At 47.5% G+C, this 21,197-nt stretch overlaps 2 protein-coding genes across 2 annotated transcripts; both read right to left on the minus strand.

The window, feature by feature from the left end:
- Positions 1–7,291: 7,291 nt before the first annotated feature.
- LOC148660052 (zona pellucida sperm-binding protein 4-like) lies at positions 7,292–12,656 on the minus strand. The gene is made up of 15 exons (XM_088637617.1): positions 12,261–12,656; positions 11,707–11,826; positions 10,876–10,994; positions 10,556–10,757; positions 10,156–10,274; positions 9,434–9,533; positions 9,238–9,360; positions 8,983–9,155; positions 8,758–8,855; positions 8,558–8,685; positions 8,211–8,391; positions 7,982–8,123; positions 7,807–7,882; positions 7,595–7,683; positions 7,292–7,390 (listed from the first exon to the last, which is right to left on the minus strand). The coding sequence occupies exons 1-14, from the start codon at positions 12,622–12,624 to the stop codon at positions 7,598–7,600; spliced, it is 2,031 nt and encodes a 676-aa protein (XP_088493743.1). The 5' UTR covers positions 12,625–12,656; the 3' UTR covers positions 7,292–7,390; positions 7,595–7,597.
- Positions 12,657–16,467: 3,811 nt separating this feature from the next.
- Positions 16,468–20,813, minus strand: LOC148660053 (zona pellucida sperm-binding protein 4-like). Its single transcript, XM_088637766.1, has 15 exons — positions 20,360–20,813; positions 20,105–20,224; positions 19,739–19,857; positions 19,452–19,653; positions 19,178–19,296; positions 18,615–18,714; positions 18,418–18,540; positions 18,157–18,329; positions 17,918–18,015; positions 17,697–17,824; positions 17,389–17,569; positions 17,160–17,301; positions 16,975–17,050; positions 16,763–16,851; positions 16,468–16,566 (listed from the first exon to the last, which is right to left on the minus strand). Exons 1-14 carry the CDS (start codon positions 20,760–20,762, stop codon positions 16,766–16,768), a joined length of 2,070 nt encoding a protein of 689 aa, XP_088493892.1. The 5' UTR covers positions 20,763–20,813; the 3' UTR covers positions 16,468–16,566; positions 16,763–16,765.
- Between the last annotated feature and the right edge of the window lie 384 nt (positions 20,814–21,197).

Genomic DNA, 21,197 nt, shown 5'->3' on the forward strand with positions numbered 1-21,197 from the left:
ATCCTGATGTCTGTTGTTTTGTTTGTTGTTTTGCTGGTCTTGGGCTGCTGTAACACATCAATTTCCCTTCGGGATCAATAAAGTCTTATCTCCTCACCCATCATAGAGCAGCACCCAGACAGCCTGGCCAGAGCGGGGGTAGGCAACACAGTAGTGCACCAGCAGCACCAGGTTGGGGTCTGGAGCGTTCAACAGTTGCACCTCCAGGTAGACTGGGTTCCCCAGCAGGAGCCAGAGGGGCCGGTGGTACTGAGGGTAGAACCTCCACTCACACGCAGGTCAGCAGTGTGTGATCTACAGTACTTCTTCCTGAATGAGAGGACTAAAGTAAAACAACAAAAGTCTAACTTTGACAACAATAGAGTTACAGTACTGACTGCAATGAAGAGTAGTATAATTCAATAAAACAAGTTAAACATTTCCATTATTATAGCCTGTTAAAAGACCGTTTACGTTTTTACAGTCTTATTGAAGCGTTTATCAAAGCGGGGTTTTACACCCCATTACTCAAAATGCCTCTTACAGTGCAGAAACTGACCCACAATGCTCCAAGATCACGCTCGGAAATCGCCTGAGCTCTGTGTAAAGCCAGCAAACAAATTCGTCTTATTTCGCCTGGACACCAAAGAAACCTGACAAAGGCTTTCATACAGCTTGAGAAGAGAAATATTTCACACACAGCAAAACCGCTGTGCATTCAGGTTCTGTGTAATCATAGATACTGTTTCACAGAACGATGAAGACGCTTTATTAGAACGAAAACAAGGTCCTTCGTAACTCCTTAAGACGTGCTTTACCGTTTACGAAAGGCAATGTTGGGGAAGAGCTTGAAACACGGTGTGACCCCGAGTAGAGATAATGACGAAAACCAAAAACTGCCAGGAAACGCAACTATGCGTTAAACCATTTTCTTAAACACTACTAATCATAGTCAGTTGTATGCAATAGAGAAATTGTATGTACTGTATCACCGCAAGGAGACAAAAAATTGAAAAGACCTCCTCAGAACTAATGAGTTTCCAGCGAAACAAGAGATCCCATCTTGGAACAGCAGCATGGGGAAACAGGATTTTTTTAAGGTGTACTACTGTACATAACGTGCACAGGGGTAGTGGATAACATCCACAAAATATTGGAAAGTCTACCATCCCACAGATGCAGATGTGGACCAAGAATGATTTTCACAGTACAGAAGTGAACCTATATCCAAGTTCTTTCATAAACTGTCATTATCCATTGTGGTGTCTCCGGGGGATAGTTTATGTAAACGAAGGTAGTACTTACACCACACTTTACTATCCTCAGATCCGTGGCGTTTCTTCCAACAACTGTCTTCCTAATACAGTCCGTAATCCGTTCCCTTAGTCCTGATTCGTTCCGAGTTCCAAAAGTTCGTAATAAAGCCAATCCGCGATGTATCCTAAACCAGTGTCCGTAATCCAAAATCATAAACCTTTCTCCTTGCAGTCGTTCGTTGTTCCTTAGCCCGATCCTTAACATGCACCTCTTTCCACTCTTTTCCTCCAAAACGCATTCACCTTACCGGCTTCTGCCCTGTTCACTGCCTCCTGGCCACTTATATTCCGGTTCCTGATGCGTCTCAGCTGTGTCTCATTGTTTCTTAAGGTAGACCCTTTCCATCTACTGGTCAGCTGATTCTTTTTGTCCGCCATCTTGCTAAGGTCAATTTCTAGCATTTTCAGTGTTTCGTTTCGGAAATACCTGTTAGAGATGACCCTTCCCCGGGTCCTCTTACATTCCCTCCCCCTGAGATCAGCCCCGACCTCGGGCGATCTAGAAAAAAACAAACAGTGCATTCGGGAGAGGGCGTCTACATTTCCTTGTTTCCTTCCGGGTCTATAGACTGTCTGAAATTGAAATCTTTGCAGACTAAGACCCCATCGCGTAATTCGATCGTTTTTATCCATATTTTGCAACATCCATGTTAACGGCGCATGATCTGTGTATAATATAAATCGTTTTCCCAATAAATAATACTTCAAATAGTCTAGGGCCCATTTGATTGCTAGACATTCTTTCTCTATCGTGGAATAGTGTTTTTCGGCCGGATTCAACTTACGGCTGATATACAGAATAGGATGCTCCAGTCCTTCAATTTCTTGCGACAGTATGGCTCCAATCCCAGTGTCTGAAGCATCAGTTTGTACCATGAAAGGCTTATTGAAGTCTGGTACCTGTAAGACGGGTTGAGAAGCGAGAGTTGTTTTTAAGTCTCGGAAAGCCCTCTCTTCCAAGTCGGTCCATTTTATTTTCTCCGGACAGCTCATCTTCGTCAGATCGTGTAGAGGGGCGGCCATGGCTGCAAACCCTGGGATGAAACGTCGATAGTAACTTGCCAGTCCCAAAAACGTTCGAATTTGCTTCTTGGTAGCTGGTTTGGGCCAGTTCTTGATTAAGTATACCTTCTGATCTTGGGGCATGATCAATCCTCTCCCGATCGTATAACCCAGGTAATTGGCTTCCCTAGCCCCCAGACAACATTTACTTGGGTTGGCCGTTAATCCTGCTGCTCGCAACGCTCCAGTTACTGCTTCCAGGTGTTGTAGATGTTGTTCCCAGGTCGTGCTGTGGATTACAACGTCATCCAAGTAGGCAGCCGCAAAATCCCGATACGGTCTCAGAATTCGGTCCATCAATCTTTGAAATGTTGCGGGAGCGCCATGCAAACCGAAGGGTAGGACCCTATACTGATATAGTCCCTCAGGTGTGGCAAACGCGGTTTTGGCTTTATCTTCTTTGGCCAGTGGCACTTGCCAATATCCCTTCGTAAGATCAAGGGTGCTGATGTATCGAGCGTTACCTAATCGCTCGATTAGTTCATCTATACGGGGCATGGGGTATGCATCAAACCGCGAGATCTCATTTAACCTCTTGAAATTGTTGCAAAATCGAATAGTTCCATCCGGCTTGGGGATCAGAACTATCGGGCTAGCCCACTCACTATGGGATTCCTCGATTATTCCCATCTCCAGCATTTTTCCTACCTCTTCTTTAATCAATTTCCTTTTGGCTTCTAGTACTCTATACGGGGGTAGCCTTACCTTTCTCCCCGGTTCCGTGACAATCTTATGTTGTATAAGGTGGGTTCAACCAGGTGTCCGGGAAAAAACATCTTTGTTTTGGGATAGGAATTCTTGTATTTCCTGCTTCTGTGCCGGAGCCAGGTCTCCCACTGCTACCGCACCCGTTTCTTCTTCCAGAGGGCCTGGGGAAAAGTGGGTGAGCAGAACTTCGGAGCCATGCCATTTTTTCAGCAAATTGACGTGGTAGATTTGATGCTGCCGTCTTCTGTCGTGTTGCTTGACCTTATAGTTGACTGGCCCCACCTTTTCCACTACTTCATAAGGTCCCTGCCAGGATGCCAAGAATTTACACTCTGGGGTTGGAACTAGAACCAGTACTCTGTCCCCAATCTGAAATTCCCTCGCAACTGCTCCCCTATTATAAATTTGTTGTTGTTGAGCCTGGGCTTTCTCCAGGTTTTCTTTCACTAAGGGAACAATAACATTTATTCTTTCTCTCATCTGTTCCACGTGCTCAATGATAGTTTGTAGAGGGGAAGGTTGATGTCCCCACGATTCTTTGACCACGTCCAATAGGCCCCGTGGTTTCCGAGAGTATAATAATTCAAAGGGGGAAAATCCAGTTGAAGCCTGCGGCACTTCCCGAACCGCAAACATGAGATACGGGAGCAGCTGATCCCAATTTTTCCCATCCTTTTGCATCGTCTTCCTAAGCATGCTTTTCAGGGTCTTATTAAAACGTTCTACTAGACCATCGGTTTGAGGGTGATAAACAGAGGTTCGGATCTGCTGTATACCCAGTAGCTTACATAAGTCTCGCATGACTTTAGACATAAAAGGTGTTCCTTGATCAGTTAGGATCTCTTTAGGGATTCCGACTCGAGCGAACAGTTGTACTAGCTCCCTAGCTATGTTTTTGGTGGTGGCAGCTCTCAACGGAATGGCTTCGGGGTACCTGGTAGCATAGTCCACTATTACTAAAATATACTGGTGACCTTTGGTGGTTCTGATCAGGGGCCCCACCAAATCCATCCCAATCCGCTCGAAGGGGGTTTCAATAATTGGGAGGGGAATCAAAGGGTTTTTATAATACGGTTGTGGCGCACTTTTCTGACACTCGGGGCATTCCCGACAGTACTTCTCAATGGCCTTATAGATCCCTGGCCAAAATAACCTAGAGAGGAGTCTCTCGAATGTCTTCTTTACCCCCAGGTGTCCGCCCAGGAGGTTGCTATGGGCCAAGTTGAGGAGCTTCATCTGGTAGGCCCGGGGAATAAGGAGTTGTTCCACTTCTTCCTGTCCCTTCTGCTGCACCTGATAGAGGAGGTTATTCTTAGTCATAAAATATGGGTAACTCACTGTATTAGGATCAGTACACCACTCCCCATCAATTTTCTTGACATGCCCCCACGCATGTCTCAAGTTCCCATCTTCTAGTTGGGCCGTCCCAAACTTACCACGACGTTCAGGGGGTTCCCAGTTCGGTAGTTCCATATTTTCAAACTCAACTCCAAGTTCAGTTCCGCCTTCTTGGGGGTCCGTCTCATCTGGATCGTCGGTAGGGGCGTCACCACGGTCTTCCAGGCAGGGGATTGGTCTGGAGGAAATGGGGACAGTCTCGTCCAAGTATGACAGGGTATGGCAACTGCTCAACTACTCCTACCTTTGAGCGGTAGGTCCCCTGTTCTGTAGAGATGCTCAATTCGACCGTCGGATAGTCCTTGGTGTCCCCGTGAATGCAAGTAATAGGTATTCCCTCTGTTCTCGGGATCTCTAGTTCTCCCGGAAGTATTGTAGGGGTCACTAGGGTCACAGCACTGCCAGAGTCCAATAAGGCCTCGATGGGTTCTCCCCCTATCTCAATTTTCGTAAGATGGGGATCCTCGCGGGTCGGGACCCGTGCTGTAAGGTAGTTGCATTGGGTTTCACCTTTGGGGTCTACCTGCATGGGTTCGGACAGGCCGGGGCAATAGCTGGCCAAATGCCCTTCTTCCTGACAATTAAAACATCGCCGGGTTTCTTTCCATGGCCGGGGCCTCGAGTCAGACCTCCCCCGAAGGGGTTTTTTAAATTGTATAAGTTCCAGGTAATCACTATACTTCATTGGCCGATACTTCATTCCGGTTTCCAGACTCCTGGGGCTTCTTCTCTCCTCCTTCAGAAAATCCCCCTTTTCCTCCCGAATCAGGGCCTCTGTGGCATGGTGTCTGTCCACGGCCTGATCTAGTGTCTGGGGATCCCCTTCACTTACTTTCCTTTTCAGGTGCACAGGCAGACTCCTCACAAAATGATCCAACACCACCCGTTCTACCACCTGTCCTGGGTTTAATTCTTCTGGCTGGAGCCATTTCTTTGCCAGATGTACCAGGTCAAACATCTGAGACCTCGTAGGCTTGTTCATCTGGTAGCTCCAATTGTGGAACCGGACTGCTCGTATTGCCATGGTTACCCCTAGTCTTGCCAATATCTCCTTTTTCAGAGTCTCATAATTCTCTGCATCTTCCTCCTTTAAAATCATAATATGCCTTTTGGGCTTCTCCAATTAAATAAGGGGCTACTCTCCCAGCCCATTGCTCTTTGGGACATGCATTTCGAGCGGCAGTTCTTTCAAAGGTGGTTAAATAAGCTTCCACATCAAGCTCAGTCATCTTTTCTAGCGTAATTTGTTCCGCCTGGCCGGTGCCTCTCCCCGCTACCGGGGCCTGCCGGATTTCTTCCCCTACTCTGTGCAATTCGGCGCGTACTAATCTTTGCTCCTCTATAATTCGTTCGTTAGTTTCTTTTGGATTTGGTTCGCCTCCAGTTGCGCTTCGATAGCTTCTCGTTGTCCTTTTAATGCCTGGAATTGGGCGAGGGTGGCCTGGGACAACTGCTGTATTAATTCTTCCATAGCATTTCTTCACCCGCGCAAAGCGAAACCCGCACACACAAAAGAAAAAAAAACTTGCTCTTTGATTCTCAAACCCGAGCGGGAGCTGCCCACATCCTCCACCAATTGTGGTGTCTCCGGGGGATAGTTTATGTAAACGAAGGTAGTACTTACACCACACTTTACTATCCTCAGATCCGTGGCGTTTCTTCCAACAACTGTCTTCCTAATACAGTCTGTAATCTGTTCCCTTAGTCCCGATTCGTTCCGAGTTCCAAAAGTTCATAATAAAGCCAATCCGCGATGTATCCTAAACCAGTGTCCGTAATCCAAAATCATAAACCTTTCTCCTTGCAGTCATTCGTTGTTCCTTAGCCCGATCCTTAACATGCACCTCTTTCCACTCTTCCTCCAAAACGCATTCACCTTACTGGCTTCTGCCCTGTTCACTGCCTCCTGGCCACTTATATTCCAGTTCCTGATGCGTCTCAGCTGTGTCTCATTGTTTAAGGTAGACCCTTTCCATCTACTGGTCAGCCGATTCTTTTTGTCCACCATCTTGCTAAGGTCAATCTCTAGCATTTTCAGTGTTTCGTTTCAGAAATACCTGTAAGAGATGACCCTTCCCCAGGTCCTCTTACACCATGTTTAATGAAACCCACTTATACAGCTAGATGCTTAAAAGGGAGTGACTTAGGGTACTCCTCTTGCTCACAAACCATTCCAGATGACCTTGTCACTGGTGCAGAGAGCATCATGGAACAAAAAGTTGAGATACCCTGTACACCAATGGTCTCGCAGGTAATTGCAGCAGTGAGGTCTGTACTGACAACTGAGAGACATTCTTGTTAACACTGCCTGAATCACATCACTCATGCAAGCAGGATTTTACACAGCTTTCATTAAGGATACAGGTCCACAAGCTCACTGTGGAAGCTAGAGGTTACCCCCACTCCCACACCTTCAAGGTAGAGCAGAAGGTAAAGATGTATAAATTTCCTCTTAGATTATGCCACATATTTTGCAAAAACCTTAAAGTTCCTTTTGTGAAAACACTCTGCTCTAGCAAAAGCTCACACTGCCCTGACTCAAAGTATCCAGAACAGAAAGAAGCCCACAAAACAGGGTTATTGGAATCTAGGAGTAAGGTTGACACTTGAGAGCTGAAGCCAACTTCACCCAAGACACTAGAAGTAACCTACATAGACCAAGGAATGACAGGCTCTCACTGTAGCAACTAATGTCAATACCAGAAGGCAATATTAGACCCTTACAGTTGGTAAGCCCATGACACACCATAGATAACTGCATCTATTTTACTTGCTCAAGAGCCCAGCCACCCACCCCACCACAACTCCAATTACACAGCACACAGTCACCACTTGCAACATCTTTATTAGGACTGACTTCCTCCAACAAAACCATCCTGCCACACAGAGGCCGCTGGTCCCTGGAACACAAGGCAGTAGGTAGGAACCTGAAAAAGAGGATAAAACCCTCTTTGAGCACAGGAAGAAATTTCCTTAAGAAGCTTGCAACAGGAGCAGCATTACAGTTGGGAATTACAGTAGGCATTAGATATCATGAGACATGCATCCATGCCCTAGAGGGCAATCTTCAATTGTATTTTGTTGACATTATACTCAGCATTAAAAAGCTGATCAAGGAGTGCACTATGTACCCCTCAGTCCCTGGGGCCGTTCTCCTTTCCTGGACAGGGGGTCCTGACACAGCGCCTGTCAGCATCAGGGTTCTCCAGCACTGGGATTTCTGCAGGAGAAACAGGAAGTCCCCAAGGGGAAGATACTGTTGAGCAGCTCAAAGCAAGGCATCAGATGAGCAAAGGCAGAAGGAACCCATGCTGGGGAAGAATATGAAACTGCAGACACTCACTGCGGCCATCAAAGCAGCCCTCCACACACTGCCGCTCGGATGGTAGACACAGCTCTGTGGAGCACATGAAGTAGATCTGGAGGAGAGGGGAATGGCAAGAGGGATTTTAAAGTGGGGATTACAGTGACAACTCAGCACAAGGCTCTACAGAGCCTGCATCCTCAAAAAGCCTCACCTCCTCATTGACGTAGGAGTAGGAGGTGCTGTCCAGGAACTGGAAGGTCTGGATGTGGAAGCGGCGGTGGTGCTTGGGCAGAGGCAGCTTGGAGTGGATGTGGAGGGTGGACATGTGGCCGTAGTCCAGAGGATTGGGGCAGCTGCAGGGAGAGGCACCATGATCAGGACACTGCCTGCAACCCACTGACCAGCCCAGGGAGAGAGCTGCACACGTAGGAGCCCCTCACCCATCATAGAGCAGCACCCAGACAGCCTGGCCGGACCGGGGATAGGCAACACAGTAGTGCACCAGCAGCACCAGGTTGGGGTCCGGAGAGTTCAGCAGTCGCACCTCCAGGTAGACTGGGTTCCCCAGCAGGAGCCGGAGGGGGCGGTGGTACTGAGGGTAGAACCTGGAGTAGCTCTCGTCTAGAGGAATAGGAGAAGGGATGGGTGGAGCTGTATGCTGTGGCCGGAGCATAAAGCCATGGCAGAGTGGAGTCTAGTATAGCCAGTCATTTCTAACCCCCTCAAGCCACGTTGCATTGTACACTCCCCTCTACAGAGGAGAGCAGTTGAGAATCCAGCAGCTCACCTGTAGCAATCCGGAGCTGCACCCCAAACACTCCCTGGGACAGGACAGCAGAGGGCAGGTAGGGGCTCTTCACCAGGTAGCCTGTGCTGGCCAGGTTCCCCTCAGAATAGCGACACTCCACCAGCAGCCTGGAGAGCAGGAGGAGGGGAGGAATATGGCTTGCTAGCACAGTAAATCTCCATGATCAAAACCCTGCTCACCTGAAGGGGCTGTCCCTGGTAATGACCCCATAGCTCTGTATATTCCGTCTTGCCAGTGTCTCCACCTCAGCCAGGTAGATGGTGGTCTGTCCTACCACCTGAGCAGAGAGCAAGGTCAGTAACCATCAACTGCCTCTTGAGCAGGTTCCTCCTTCTAATAAAGGAATTCTATACTCCTACATAGACTATTGGGAGAAGCAATTTTAAAGGGATCAGTATACTCACAAAAGCATGGGTCCCACAGCCAGTGACAGGGAATTTGAAGATGGCAAATTCTGGGGTACAGATGACAGGGGTGCAGGATGTGTTGCCAGCAATCACCAGGCTGGCAGGATCCACAGGGGGTACAGAGATGGTCCGAGGGACAGCAAAGACAAAGTGCTTGTCAGCAGTGCACTCTGGGGAGAGAGGAACATGTCAGGATCTTCATTATTCTGGTCAGGAAGGTGCCTGGGACTGGGTCAGTAAGGAGAGCCCTACCCTCCAGTGGATAGTAGCAAGAGGATGTTTCTGGGTCCACACAGCATCCCTTGGCCAGGCAGTGGGCTGGAGAAATCCTCCCTGGACCACAGGGCACCCGATGGCTCCTGGGTAGTTTACATCCTGGGAAGACCAAATTGGATCCTTCAGCACAGCTATGTGGCCCCATTACCAACTCTCAAACCTATTCACTCACCCTCCCTTGGTTTGTAGGGGCGATAAGGGCAGGACACCACAATCTCTCCTCTTGGGCCATCATTGGGATGGTACACCACCTTCACAGTGTAGTGTTGGTTCTGCAAGAAAAAAAAAAAGGGATAAGACATGCAGTTGCAGATAGCCAACCCCATTTCCAGATCTGAAAGTACCCAGAACTACCAGAAGGGCTATTCTGTAGAACAGCAGAAGGCATGTCTACAGCCCACAACCTGAAGGTGAATGATGTGCAGTGTTAGGTCCCCCCTCCCCATCCTATTTTAAGGACTAAATGCTCACAAATATATTCCATATTGTGGATCTTGGAGTGACTCATCCGACAGGTCATGCCATCTAAAACTCCTACTGAAGTGTATTGGCACATCAAGTTCACTGTTCCATTTACTTCATGTCCGACAGATAACAGGCTGGCTGGAAGGAATCTATTCCAGCCAGTCTGTTCCACACCTCCCGTCAAGAATTCTTGTTTCTTAATGGATCAGTCACTTTCTAGTCGCCCTCTAATTTAGTCCGACTCTTGGGGACTCACCAGGCTAAATTAACACTGGTCATCTGAACCAGCTTCATCTAGACCAATACCCATTTGTTCAGACAGGGTCTTACTTTCAGGCATATTGTAGAATTGGAAGGCATGTTCATTGCTCATAGTACAGGGCGGTGTATATAATACTCAGGAAATGCAAAGCCCAAGCCCAGCCTCACCACAAGCCGAACGTGGCAGCCAGTGTACAGGATGGTCAGGGTGTTCAGGTGCCGCCCTGCAGTCACGGAGTATCCACAGGCTGGAGTGTCCAGTACAGACACCAGGCTGCCAGAAGAAGCTGCACAGGGTACACAAGAACCCAATTTCATATATTGCAGGTACAAAAAGCTAAGTCAGTAATAGGTGCCATGTATGCATTCCAGCACACTGGATAGAGGCAACTATCATTTTAAGGTGCATCTGGCATATAAGGAAGCTCCAAACAGCAATCAGCACAATGTCAAGGCACACTTAGGGAGCACTGGAACCGTTCAAAATGCCATTTCAAGCCCCCTGTTCCATGAGTGGCCAACAAGCAGCAGTCTTGCTAAGTAACAGCCTCCTTCCCCAGTCACTCACCCTGAACCTTGATCTCCTCCAGGGGACCAGCAGGCAGGGTCACAGTCATGCACACCTCACTGCATGAGATGGTCAGGCCTCTAGGGGGTGGAGGGGCAGGGGCAACTGGAACATGGCAGGACACCGTGCCAGTCACCCATCTCTTCCCCTCTTTGTCATAGTATCTCACTGTCAGAGCATAGTGTTGCTGCTGGTTCTTCCTCTGTGGTGGGGAACAGAGGTTGCAGGTTAAAAGCACTGATGTAGAGCCATTTGGAGCAACTAAGGCACCATTGCTCTCACAAGCTCCCAGAGAGTCCAAACCCAGAACTTGCTCTTACCCAGGTCCTGATGTAACACCCTTTGTAGGAAGCCACCAGCACCAGCCAGCTCCGGGTGGTCCACACCTTGTGCCCACAGTGCTTTGGGAGACTGTTGACCGAGAGAGGAGCCATCTTGCCTGGGAGAAGGTGGAGTGTTAGAGGCTTACAGGTAAGTGGCCTTTCACAGCAGCTCTGTACAGCACCAGAAAGCAAGAAAACAGAGCTTGCCCTTTCTAGGGACATCTACTGCATCATGCCCCTAGTTCTGGTCCTCCACACTTGCCTGCTCCTCTCTCCATTTAATTGATCAAAAGGTATTGAACTGGAATGCATGCAGGTTCTTTGGTTACATTGGAAATGGGAGAATATGCACAATGGCACACACCCTGTGTCTTCATAAAAATCAGACACACAAGCATTAGTATTGTTCTTACCTAGTAGAGCACATCCCCCTGCTAAATGTGGTTTCAAGCATCTTGTGCAAAGACATACCCATTGAGCAAAAAAGCACATTCATTTGGAGGCACTGTAGACTTCCAGATTTAGGAGAGATAGTCACAGAAGTCTTCACCCCATACATTGTATGGAACAAGATTTCTCAATCCATTCCCATGAAAGGGTGTTCAAAGACAAGCAGAATCTTCTGGGGGTGCATTTACCCACTGAGGGACATGGATAGGGACAGTTGTATAGAGAGGCTGTCCAGCTGCTTTTGGGGATACCATTTCAGCACAACCCTTTGTTTTACAGCTCAGACGGCACATGAACAGGTTTTGAGCTCCAAAACAGAGGATGGAGAACCTGTCCATGTATAGGGACGATGCAAGTACAGGCAGGGTAGAACCTCACCCTTCAGCAGGTAGACTCGGCTGAAACGCCTCACAGAGAACTTGAGCATCATGCTGCTCTTGCCACAGGACAGCAGGGGGCGGCTGTGGGATTGCTGCTGCTCGGGGTCACCCTGAGACTCTGGGAGGGAAGAGAGGACAGCATGAAGAAATGTTACTGGGCGCAAGACATTCACGTTGGTAGCTGCATCAGCAAAGGAACAAGTGAAGGTTTATTCCATATTGAAAAGAAGAAACAGTTCCAGCTGTTGAATCCTCTCCAGGTAAAGGCTCCACAGCCAGATTGGTTCCCTTTTCACCATGTAATAAACATCTACTTGCTCCTGTGAAGAGCTACAAGAACACACTTCAGTCTGGATGAAGATTACTTCAGAAGGAATTCCTGCTGTAACCTACTTAAAGGAAAGGAGCAGCCATATGCCAAGGAGTCATGCAGATATTCCACTGGTCATGAACACTCGTATGCATCCAGACTTCCTCTTAGAGGAAATACAGAGGAACTACTTTACTACCATGCAGTTGTATTCACTCCACAGATTTGAAGAAACTCCCTACCAGGATCAGATGAGGAAGGATCTGCTTCAGAGGGACCAGTTGTCACTGCTGCCTCATCTCTCTGCACATCAGCACCAGAGTCCTTAACCAGTTCTTCCCCCTCAGCATCAGAGCTCATTTCCATCAAGTCCTGCTCTTCTCCATTTAGCACCCCTCTTGTTTCTCCAGCAGAATAACCATCATATCCATCTGGTGGGCTCTCCTGGAATACAGGACTACCCACATTTGGCTCAAAACCATCATAACCTTCCTCATCACCAAAAACAGCACCCAGACCCTTGAGCTGGGCTTGGGCCACTGCAACACAGAGCCATGCTAACAATCCAGGCAAAAGGAAATCCATCACACCAACTCCTCTCCCCATTTTTCACACAAAAACACTTCAAGAGAAAGAATAACTATGGGGCCTGCTGCTGGGGCTTATATACACGCACTGAGACGCGCGCTGTGCTGTGGGCCAATCAGGAGCAGGTAAGGAAGTCCAGAAGATTCTCACATGCTGAGGTTTCGGACGCGGTGGTGCGAGTGAAATCACGTGACACGGCTTGACTGCCCAGATACGCTGCGTGATCAACTTGTTCTTGTATCATCAGTCTAAACTGAAACAATATAAAATATAACCTTGACAAGGATAAAGAGTTACAGCAAAGCGGAACCGTAAATTTCATTAATTCAACTTGTAAACAATCTCATTAAATTGTGATGAAATGCCGTTGATCGAATTGCACTGTGATGTGTTTGCATTTCACAATGATTGTTCATAATATTAACATCATAGCTGTAATGCAGGTCGCGGTAACTTTCACTGTGTTCGAAGATCTCGCTGTGTTGACGACCTGAGCAAATTGAAACGCCAGCAAACACCTCCGTATGACAATACATTCTCACGAGCTGATAGTAGGCATGAAGGTTGAAAGCGAAGGCAGATAACAAGTTGATTACAGGAGAGTCTTCTTCAAGGTGAGAAGTGTGTTCGTAAAGGGGACATTTATCCAGTTAATTTCTGTTCAGTTGTATTCCTAATACGGACAGAGTGCGAGTCGGCATAACTTTTTAAAAACGCATCTTCTTGAGGTTGACCCCCCCCCCCTACAGACAGCACAAACGATGAAACCCATCTCATTCGTTACTGCTACGTTGTGCCGGTTTGTGCTGTTGAAAGTAGCGATTTGCTGCTGTCGGTTCCGAGATATAGCGCCTTGTTTTTTCTGGTAATCACGTGACTGTATAAGCCAGTTTAAAGGTACCAACACACTCGGTACTTTTAACTACTCGATGTGATGAAAACAACGGGTGCAATTTGTTTCGGTGAAAACTTCTCGCGAATTGCAATTGTAATCTATAGTCACATCATAGTCATAGTCATAATCATAGTCAAGTTTTGCTAGCGTTTGTAACGATCATTATAACGTTCTCGACAAATGAAGCTTTAAAGAGGTCTTCGCTGGAGATGCAGACAATATATCAGAAATCATTTCAGCTCTCTGCCACTGGGGTCAGCTTATCAAAGATCACAATTGAAAGATCTGATGGTCGCGATCTTTCTGTATTTGCGTCATACTTCGAAAAGGGAGGCGCTATTTTCAAATGCAAAACTTCCACCCCACCGAACTCAAATTGCACAAAATGCAAACCCGTTGATTTAATCACATCGAGTAATTAAAAGTACCGAGTGTGTTGGTTACATGTTCGGTTGTTTTATCTGAAAATAAAAATCCTTTCCAAGATTCCCCTGGTCTGCATGTGAGTTTCCAATGTTGTTTTGCAGTCGAATTATGAACTACCTGGGTTATCTTGGTGCATCGTGCCCCCTTTAAAAGATCCTGATTCTTTTTCACATTTAAGATTTTTTCTTTTTGCTTAATCATCAATCAGTCAAAGTTGATTCATCAAATCCACAACAATACAGCGTGCAGCAGTAGTAGCTGGCAATGAAATGTCTTTTCTGCAAGCTCACCGGGGCTAAAAATCACAAAATTCAAGTTACAAAATAAGGTTACATAATAATAGATAATAGTGCAAACGAAATGGAATAAAATAAACTCAGACAGAGCTCAATATAAATAGAGCTGCGATGTGTCCAGGGTGTATGCACTACATTACAGTATGTCCAAGTAGAGCAGAATGCCGAATACAATGAAATGTATGAAAACAATGGTCTTGTGATACAGAAAGTTACAGTACTAATCCTAACTTTTTTAAAATACTTGGCTCGAAGCACGAATCTTTAAACGGTCCTTGATTTGCGTACCGATTTAGAAAGGACCCGATGAGAAACCGATGACTTCGGTGTTTTCAGTGGAGATCGGGTTCATGGGTATTGCATAGGTGACGAGGCTCATAAGGGGGAAAATACAAATAGCCGAGCAAGACCTGAGACCAGAAAGTGGCACAACATGGTTACCGAACATCCGTATACAGTATAGTATGAATATTAGGACAAGACACTGATAAAACAATATTGATTTATTGATTGCTTCACTGGTGTCTATGGATATTTTAGCATAATAATCTAGACATTTGTAGAATAATAGCACCAGAGAGCTGACAATACATAATTACACTTTTCTACTTGAAAGCAAGTGTTAAGTACAAAAATGTCCTTTTAACTGCAACAGGACTGAAGTTTTGCTTCTGGGCTCCTCCCATTAACTCTGTAAAGCCAGTGCAGTATCCCTGTCTGTGGAGGACACTGCACCTGCTGCTCATATTAGATCCAGGCACCTAGATGTGCAAATATGGTAAAATCCTTCTTCCTCCTCAAATATCAGACTATCTCCTATGTTTACCTCTAACAGTAGCTAAAAAAAAAAAGTGAGTCACCCTTTTCATCCTCTTTGAAATTGTTTACTACAACTCCTCGCTCACCAGGGTGCCTACATGCACAGTGAACAAAACTGGGTACGTGCAGACCCCAGCAGCCAGTATCAGGACCAGGGCTTGTAGAAGCAATCCAAACATTCTTTTGAAGGTTTTTTAGGGGACTGGTTCTGTGCCTGCTATTTTACTGTCCTACTGTATTGCAAACCCCTTTTTTCCCCCCCATTTCTGTAATTCTGCTGCCTCCTTTGTTTGGTTTTTACTGCTGTAAAGTGGTTTGAGAAGCTGCTTTTAAAGGTTCCAGCTGAAGTTCATTAGAACATAGTCCTGCACTGAAGTGAAACCATCAGGAGGAGTACAGTTAAAGCTGGTCTAAATCTCCAGAAAGTCCTAAAACCCTCCCCCTGGAGGGTTTCAAAAACGAAGATACTAACAAGAGTGCTGCCATCACTATTGCATGGTAGCAAAGCCCTTTAATATCTTAAACATTAGGACTTGGGGCATCTGTCAGTCACCAGAGAGTGAATCTTTAACTAGACCAGAAATATTTCATTGCCATTTGGAATTGAACATGTACTATTAATACACATGAAAAGCTTCCAACTGCACCCATGTACAGTATACTTTATATGCCCTAGATAGAAGAACTGCTCCAGTCCCCATGAGTACTTCTGGCCAAACCATCACATTTAGGTACAGGAATGAGAGCCAGATGGAGAGATGCAGCACCATTTGGAATGGTTGCACTGCCTAAAACCCACTCACTCAATGGAGAAGAGCTTCACAAACATTCTCTAATGCAATTTGTCTGAAGCCTCAGGTGATGTCAAGCTTGAGAAAGTAACACTATTGAAGAGATGAGACACCTGGGAAGTGAGATCTCTTATCCTGTTCCAATATTCCTGTAAACTATGCAGTCTAGTGGCTTGAAGTTGACTTTGTGCCCACTACATAGGATTTAACTTGCAGATGGTAGAGCACAGAAACACAAGATGACACCCACTGGTTTATACCATAGCATGCCCTGCTACAGGGCACAGCTGTATTTGTACTCGGTATCCCTGGTCACCTAAAGGGACTGCCCCTGGTAATGACACCATAGCTCTGGATGTTTCATCTGGCCAGAGTCTCCACCTCAGCCAGGTAGATGGTAGATGGTGGTCTCTTGCACCACCTTAACAAAGACAAGGTGGGAGCAGGGTCAGTCCAGACACTGGAAGTAACCTACATTGACCAAGGAATGACAGGCTCTCAGTGTAATAACCAACAAATACCAGAAGGCACTATTAGGCCCTTACAGTTGGTAAGCCCATGACACACCCTGGATAATTGCATCCATTTTACTTGCACAAGAGCCCCCCCTCTCCAATTACACAGCACACAGTCACCACTTGCAACATCTTTATTATGATTAACTTCCTCCAACAAAACCATCCTGCCACACAGAGGCTGCTTATCCCTGGAACACAAGGCAGTAGGCAGGAACCTGAAAAAGAGGATAAAACCCTCTTTGAGCACAGGAAGAGACATTTCCTTAAGAAGCTTGCAAGAGGAACAGCATTACAGTACACCTTAGATATCATGAGACATGCATTCATGCCCTAGAGGGCAATCTTCAATTGTATTTTGTTGACATTATACTCAGCATTAAAAGGCTGATCAAGGAGTGCACTATTATGTACCCTTCAGTCCCTGGGGCCTTCATCCTTTCCTGGACAGGGGGTCCTGACACAGCGCCTGTCAGCATCAGGGTTCTCCAGCACTGGGATTACTGCAGGAGAAACAGGAAGTCCCCAAGGGGAAGATACTGCTGAGCAGCTCAAAGGAAGGCATCAGATGAGCACAGGCAGAAGGAACCCATGCTGGGGAAGAACATGAAACTGCAGACACTCACCGCGGCCATCAAAGCAGCCCTCCACACACTGCCGCTCGGATGGTAGACACAGCTCTGTGGAGCACATGAAGTAGATCTGGAGGAGAGGGGAATGGCAAGAGGGATTTTAGAGTGGGGATAACAGTGACAACTCAGCATGTGGCTCTACAGGGATCTAGAGAGCCTGCATCCTCAAAAAGCCTCACCTCCTCATTGATGTAGGAGTAGGAGGTGCTGTCCAGGAACTGGAAGGTCTGGATGTGGAAGCGGCGGTGGTGCTTGGGCAGAGGCAGCTTGGAGTGGATGTGGAGGGTGGACATGTGGCCGTAGTCCAGAGGATTGGGGCAGCTGCAGAGAGAGGCAGCATGATCAGTGGCTTACAGGCAGTGCCCTGACCAGCCCAGGGAGAGAGCTGCACACGCAGTAGCCCCTCACCCATCATAGAGCAGCACCCAGACAGCTTGGCCGGACCGGGGATAGGCAACACAGTAGTGCACCAGCAGCACCAGGTTGGGGTCTGGAGAGTTCAGCAGTCGCACCTCCAGGTAGACTGGGTTCCCCAGCAGGAGCCGGAGGGGCCGGTGGTACTGAGGGTAGAACCTGGAGTAGCTCTCGTCTAGAAGACGGAGAAGGGTTGCTTAGCATTTTATACTGCTGTACCATGTTGGGATTTTTACAGAAAGCAGGTTGTCCAAACGAAACCTTAGGTTTTTAGCTACTGTCCTTCTGCCAAGATGCGTCACCTGTAGCAATCCGGAGCTGCACCCCAAACACTCCCTGGGACAGGACAGCAGAGGGCAGGTAGGGGCTCTTCACCAGGTAGCCTGTGCTGGCCAGTTTCCCCTCAGCATAGCGACACTCCACAAGCAGTCTGGAGAGCAGTGGAGGATTACACAAGTGCTACCACCTAAACAGACCTGAGATCATGAAATGGAGCTCAGAACTACATGGTATCCCTGCTCACCTGAAGGGGCTGTCCCTGGTAATGACTCCATAGCTCTGGATGTTCCGCCTGGCCAGAGTCTCCACCTCAGCCAGGTAGATGGTGGTCTCTCCCACCACCTGAGCAGAGACAAGGTAGAAGCAGGGTCAGTCCATGCTTAATAACCACCCACAGGAGGGTAGTCCTCCTGTTCAGAGGAACCCCATCCAGTCTAAATTTTAGGGCTTCTTAACTGGTCCTTTTCCCCCCACTGTACTCACAAAAGCATGGGTCCCACAGCCAGTGACAGGGAATTTGAAGATGGCAAATTCTGAGGTACAGATGACAGGGGTGCAGGATGCGTTACCAGCAATCACCAGGCTGGCAGGATCCACAGGGGGTACAGAGATGGTCCGAGGGACAGCAAAGACAAAGTGCCTGTCGGCAGTGCATTCTGGGGAAAGAAGGGCAAGTCAGGATTTGTCCATTCCCATTTAGGGTAGGACGTTGCCTGGGACTAGGATGGTATGGAAAAGGCCTACCCTCCAGTGGATAATAGCAAGAGGATGTTTCTGGGTCCACACAGCATCCCTTGGCCAAGCAATGGGCTGTGGAGAGCCTCCCTGGACCACAGGCCACCTGATGGCTCCTGGGTATCTTGCAGCCTACAGTGATCGGATTAGACATGTCAGCACAACCAGGGAAGGAATGGCTAAGCCAAAGAGACCTATTCACTCACCCTCCCTTGGTCTGTAGGGGCGATAGGGACAGGACACCACAATCTCTCCTCTTGGTCCATCTTTCGGAACATACACTACCTTGACAGTGTAGCGGTGATCCTACAACAAAGGCCATTAATCCACTGCTGGGAAGAAGTTGAAGATGCTATCAAATGCAATTCCTTTTGCTCAGGGACCAGCTGTGGTCTTAGCAAGTAGCTAGTTACATTAGTATGCATAGGCTGCTAAGGAGCAAGTAAAGGGTTATTCCATGCTGGAAAGAGATGGATAAAACACTTCAGCTGTGAAGCTCTTTGGGTGCAAGTACCCTACACATGAAGAAAGAAGGCTCCACAGCCCAAACAATACATATCCCACCCCCCAAAAAATAGTCTTACTTGTTTAAAGACTCCAAATATGCCAAACATACAGCCAACAGGCATTGTGATTATCTTAAAGAGGTATGTGAAGATGCTAGAAGCTCAGTCATCTTACGGAGACAATTGCCTGCTAGGATGACTGGGTTATTTGTCAAGGGTCCAACCAAGTTCTGTTCATGAAACCATGAAGTGAAGCTCCTCACCACAAGCCGGACATGGCAGCCAGTGTACAGGATAGAGAGGGTGTTCAGGTGCTGCCCTGCAGTCACTGAGTATCCACAGGATGGAGTGTCCAGAACAGACACCAGACTGCCAGAGGAACCTGCACAGGGACCACAAGATTTATGGTCAGATTTCACGGCCCATACTATGAACAAGGTGCTAAGAAGTATTCACATCTATTCAGCAATACAGTGCATGTTACCAGGGAAATGCACCGACAACCCACTGAAGTGGCACTCACTGCCAATCACTCACTCTGAACCTTGATCTCCTCCAGGGGGCCAGCAGGCAGGGTCACAGTCATGCACACCTCACTGCAGGAGATGGTCAGGCCTCTAGGGGGTGGGGGAGGAGGGGCAACTGGAACATGGCAGGACACAGTGCCAGTCACCCATCTCCTCCGCTCTTTGTCATAGTATCTCACTGTCAGGGCATAGTGTTGCCTTTGGTTCCTCCTCTGCAGTGGAGAAGAGCATCACAGGTTCAATTCCTCACTGACAAACCTCACCCAGGCATGTTTGAGCACCAGACTGGCTCCTTACCCAGGTCCTGACATAACACCCTTTGTAGGAAGCCACCAGCACCAGCCAGCTCCTGGTGGTCCACACCTTGTGCCCACATCTCTTGGGGAGGCTACTGACCAAGAGAGGAGCCATTTTACCTAGGAGAAGTAGGAAAGAGGGGGGTTAAATTCATGCAGCTAAGCTCACTCTAGCTCTAAGTAACAATGACATCCCTTGCAGATGGTTCCTCTCAAGTCCTGTTAATGCATTTGTTCTCTGCCTCCTCCTGTGGGAACTTACAGCAAGTCCCCCACTCCAGCCTGTCACAGCTGCTTGCTCATGTTATACCACTATGGTTGGCTTATGCTGCAGGATGCAGGTACAGTGGACAGGGCAGAACCTCACCCTTCAGCAGGTAGACTCGGCTGAACCTCCTCACAGAGAACTTGAGCATCATGCTGGTCTTGCCACAGGACAGCAGGGGGCGGCTGTGGGATTGCTGCTGCTCGGGGTCTCCCTGAGAGTCTGGGAAAGCAACAGGACAAGGAATGAGATGCATTATAGGTGTTAGGCTGAGTGGAGTGTTGGGGGGAAAGAAACAGCTGATCTATATAGAAGTGTCCATCCCCTTGCTTCAGCTGAGAGTAAACACTACCTTACCACTTTCAGGTGAAGGGTCCTCAACTTCAGAGGGGCCAGATGTCACAGCTGCTACATCTCTCTGCATGCCTGTGATGCTCTCAGAAGCCACATCAGCACTCAAGTCCTTGTCCATCTCCTCCTCTCCCTCAGAGAGAGAGTCCATTGCCATCAAGTCCTGTTCCTTCCTACTCTGTACTACTGACTCCCCTCTCACACCTACTCCACTTCCCACAGAATGACCTTCATATCCATCTTCTGGAGACTCCTGGAACAGAGGACTACCCACACTTGCCTCAAAACTATCATAACCCTCCTCTTCATCAAAAAGACCACCCTTGAGCTGGGCTTGTACCACTCCAACACAGAGCCATGCTAAAAATGCAGGCAAGAATAAAGCCCCAACAGTACCACCAGCACCCATTTCCAATGAAATCAAATACAAACTCTAGAGAAAGCATAACTTTCTGCTCTGCGGCTGGGGTTTATATTCAGGCACTTTGAAGCGCGCGCGGTCGTGTAAGCCAATCAGCGTCCGGTAAGCAGGCCACAACATTCTCACGCGCTGAAGTTTGTATTGGGGTTGAGGATGAGATCTCGTGACACAAGATGACGGCGCAGATATGTACGGGACAGTGTTTAGCTACATTGTTCTGAATCAGCCTATTAAACTAAACCAATTAAAGTCCAACTTTCACTAAGATATAGAGTTACAGTATTGACTGCATTAAACGGGAGTGTTAATACAAACTGTCAACAATCCCATTATTAAAGATTGATGAAATTCTGTTCATAAACTTCAGCGTAAAATGGAAGCGTAAGTTCCGCATTGATCTTATACAGCATGACTGTTGCTGTG

This window comes from Lepisosteus platostomus, chromosome 6 (assembly GCF_059453375.1).
Source record: "Lepisosteus platostomus isolate fLepPlt1 chromosome 6, fLepPlt1.hap1, whole genome shotgun sequence".
NCBI lineage: Eukaryota > Metazoa > Chordata > Actinopteri > Semionotiformes > Lepisosteidae > Lepisosteus > Lepisosteus platostomus.

Coding starts and splice junctions, on each gene's coding strand:
- LOC148660052 (XM_088637617.1), bottom strand. CDS start 12,624: ATGGGGAGAGGAGTTGGTGTGATGGATTTCCTTTTGCCTGGATTGTTA. Junction 9,156..9,237: donor TTGCTACTATCCACTGGAGG/GTAGGGCTCTCC, acceptor CTCTCTCCCCAG/AGTGCACTGCTGACAAGCAC. Junction 7,883..7,981: donor ACTCCTACGTCAATGAGGAG/GTGAGGCTTTTT, acceptor CCTCTCCTCCAG/ATCTACTTCATGTGCTCCAC.
- LOC148660053 (XM_088637766.1), bottom strand. CDS start 20,762: ATGGGTGCTGGTGGTACTGTTGGGGCTTTATTCTTGCCTGCATTTTTA. Junction 17,570..17,696: donor GCAGCTCCGGATTGCTACAG/GTGACGCATCTT, acceptor TCCGTCTTCTAG/ACGAGAGCTACTCCAGGTTC. Junction 17,302..17,388: donor TGGGTGCTGCTCTATGATGG/GTGAGGGGCTAC, acceptor CTCTCTCTGCAG/CTGCCCCAATCCTCTGGACT.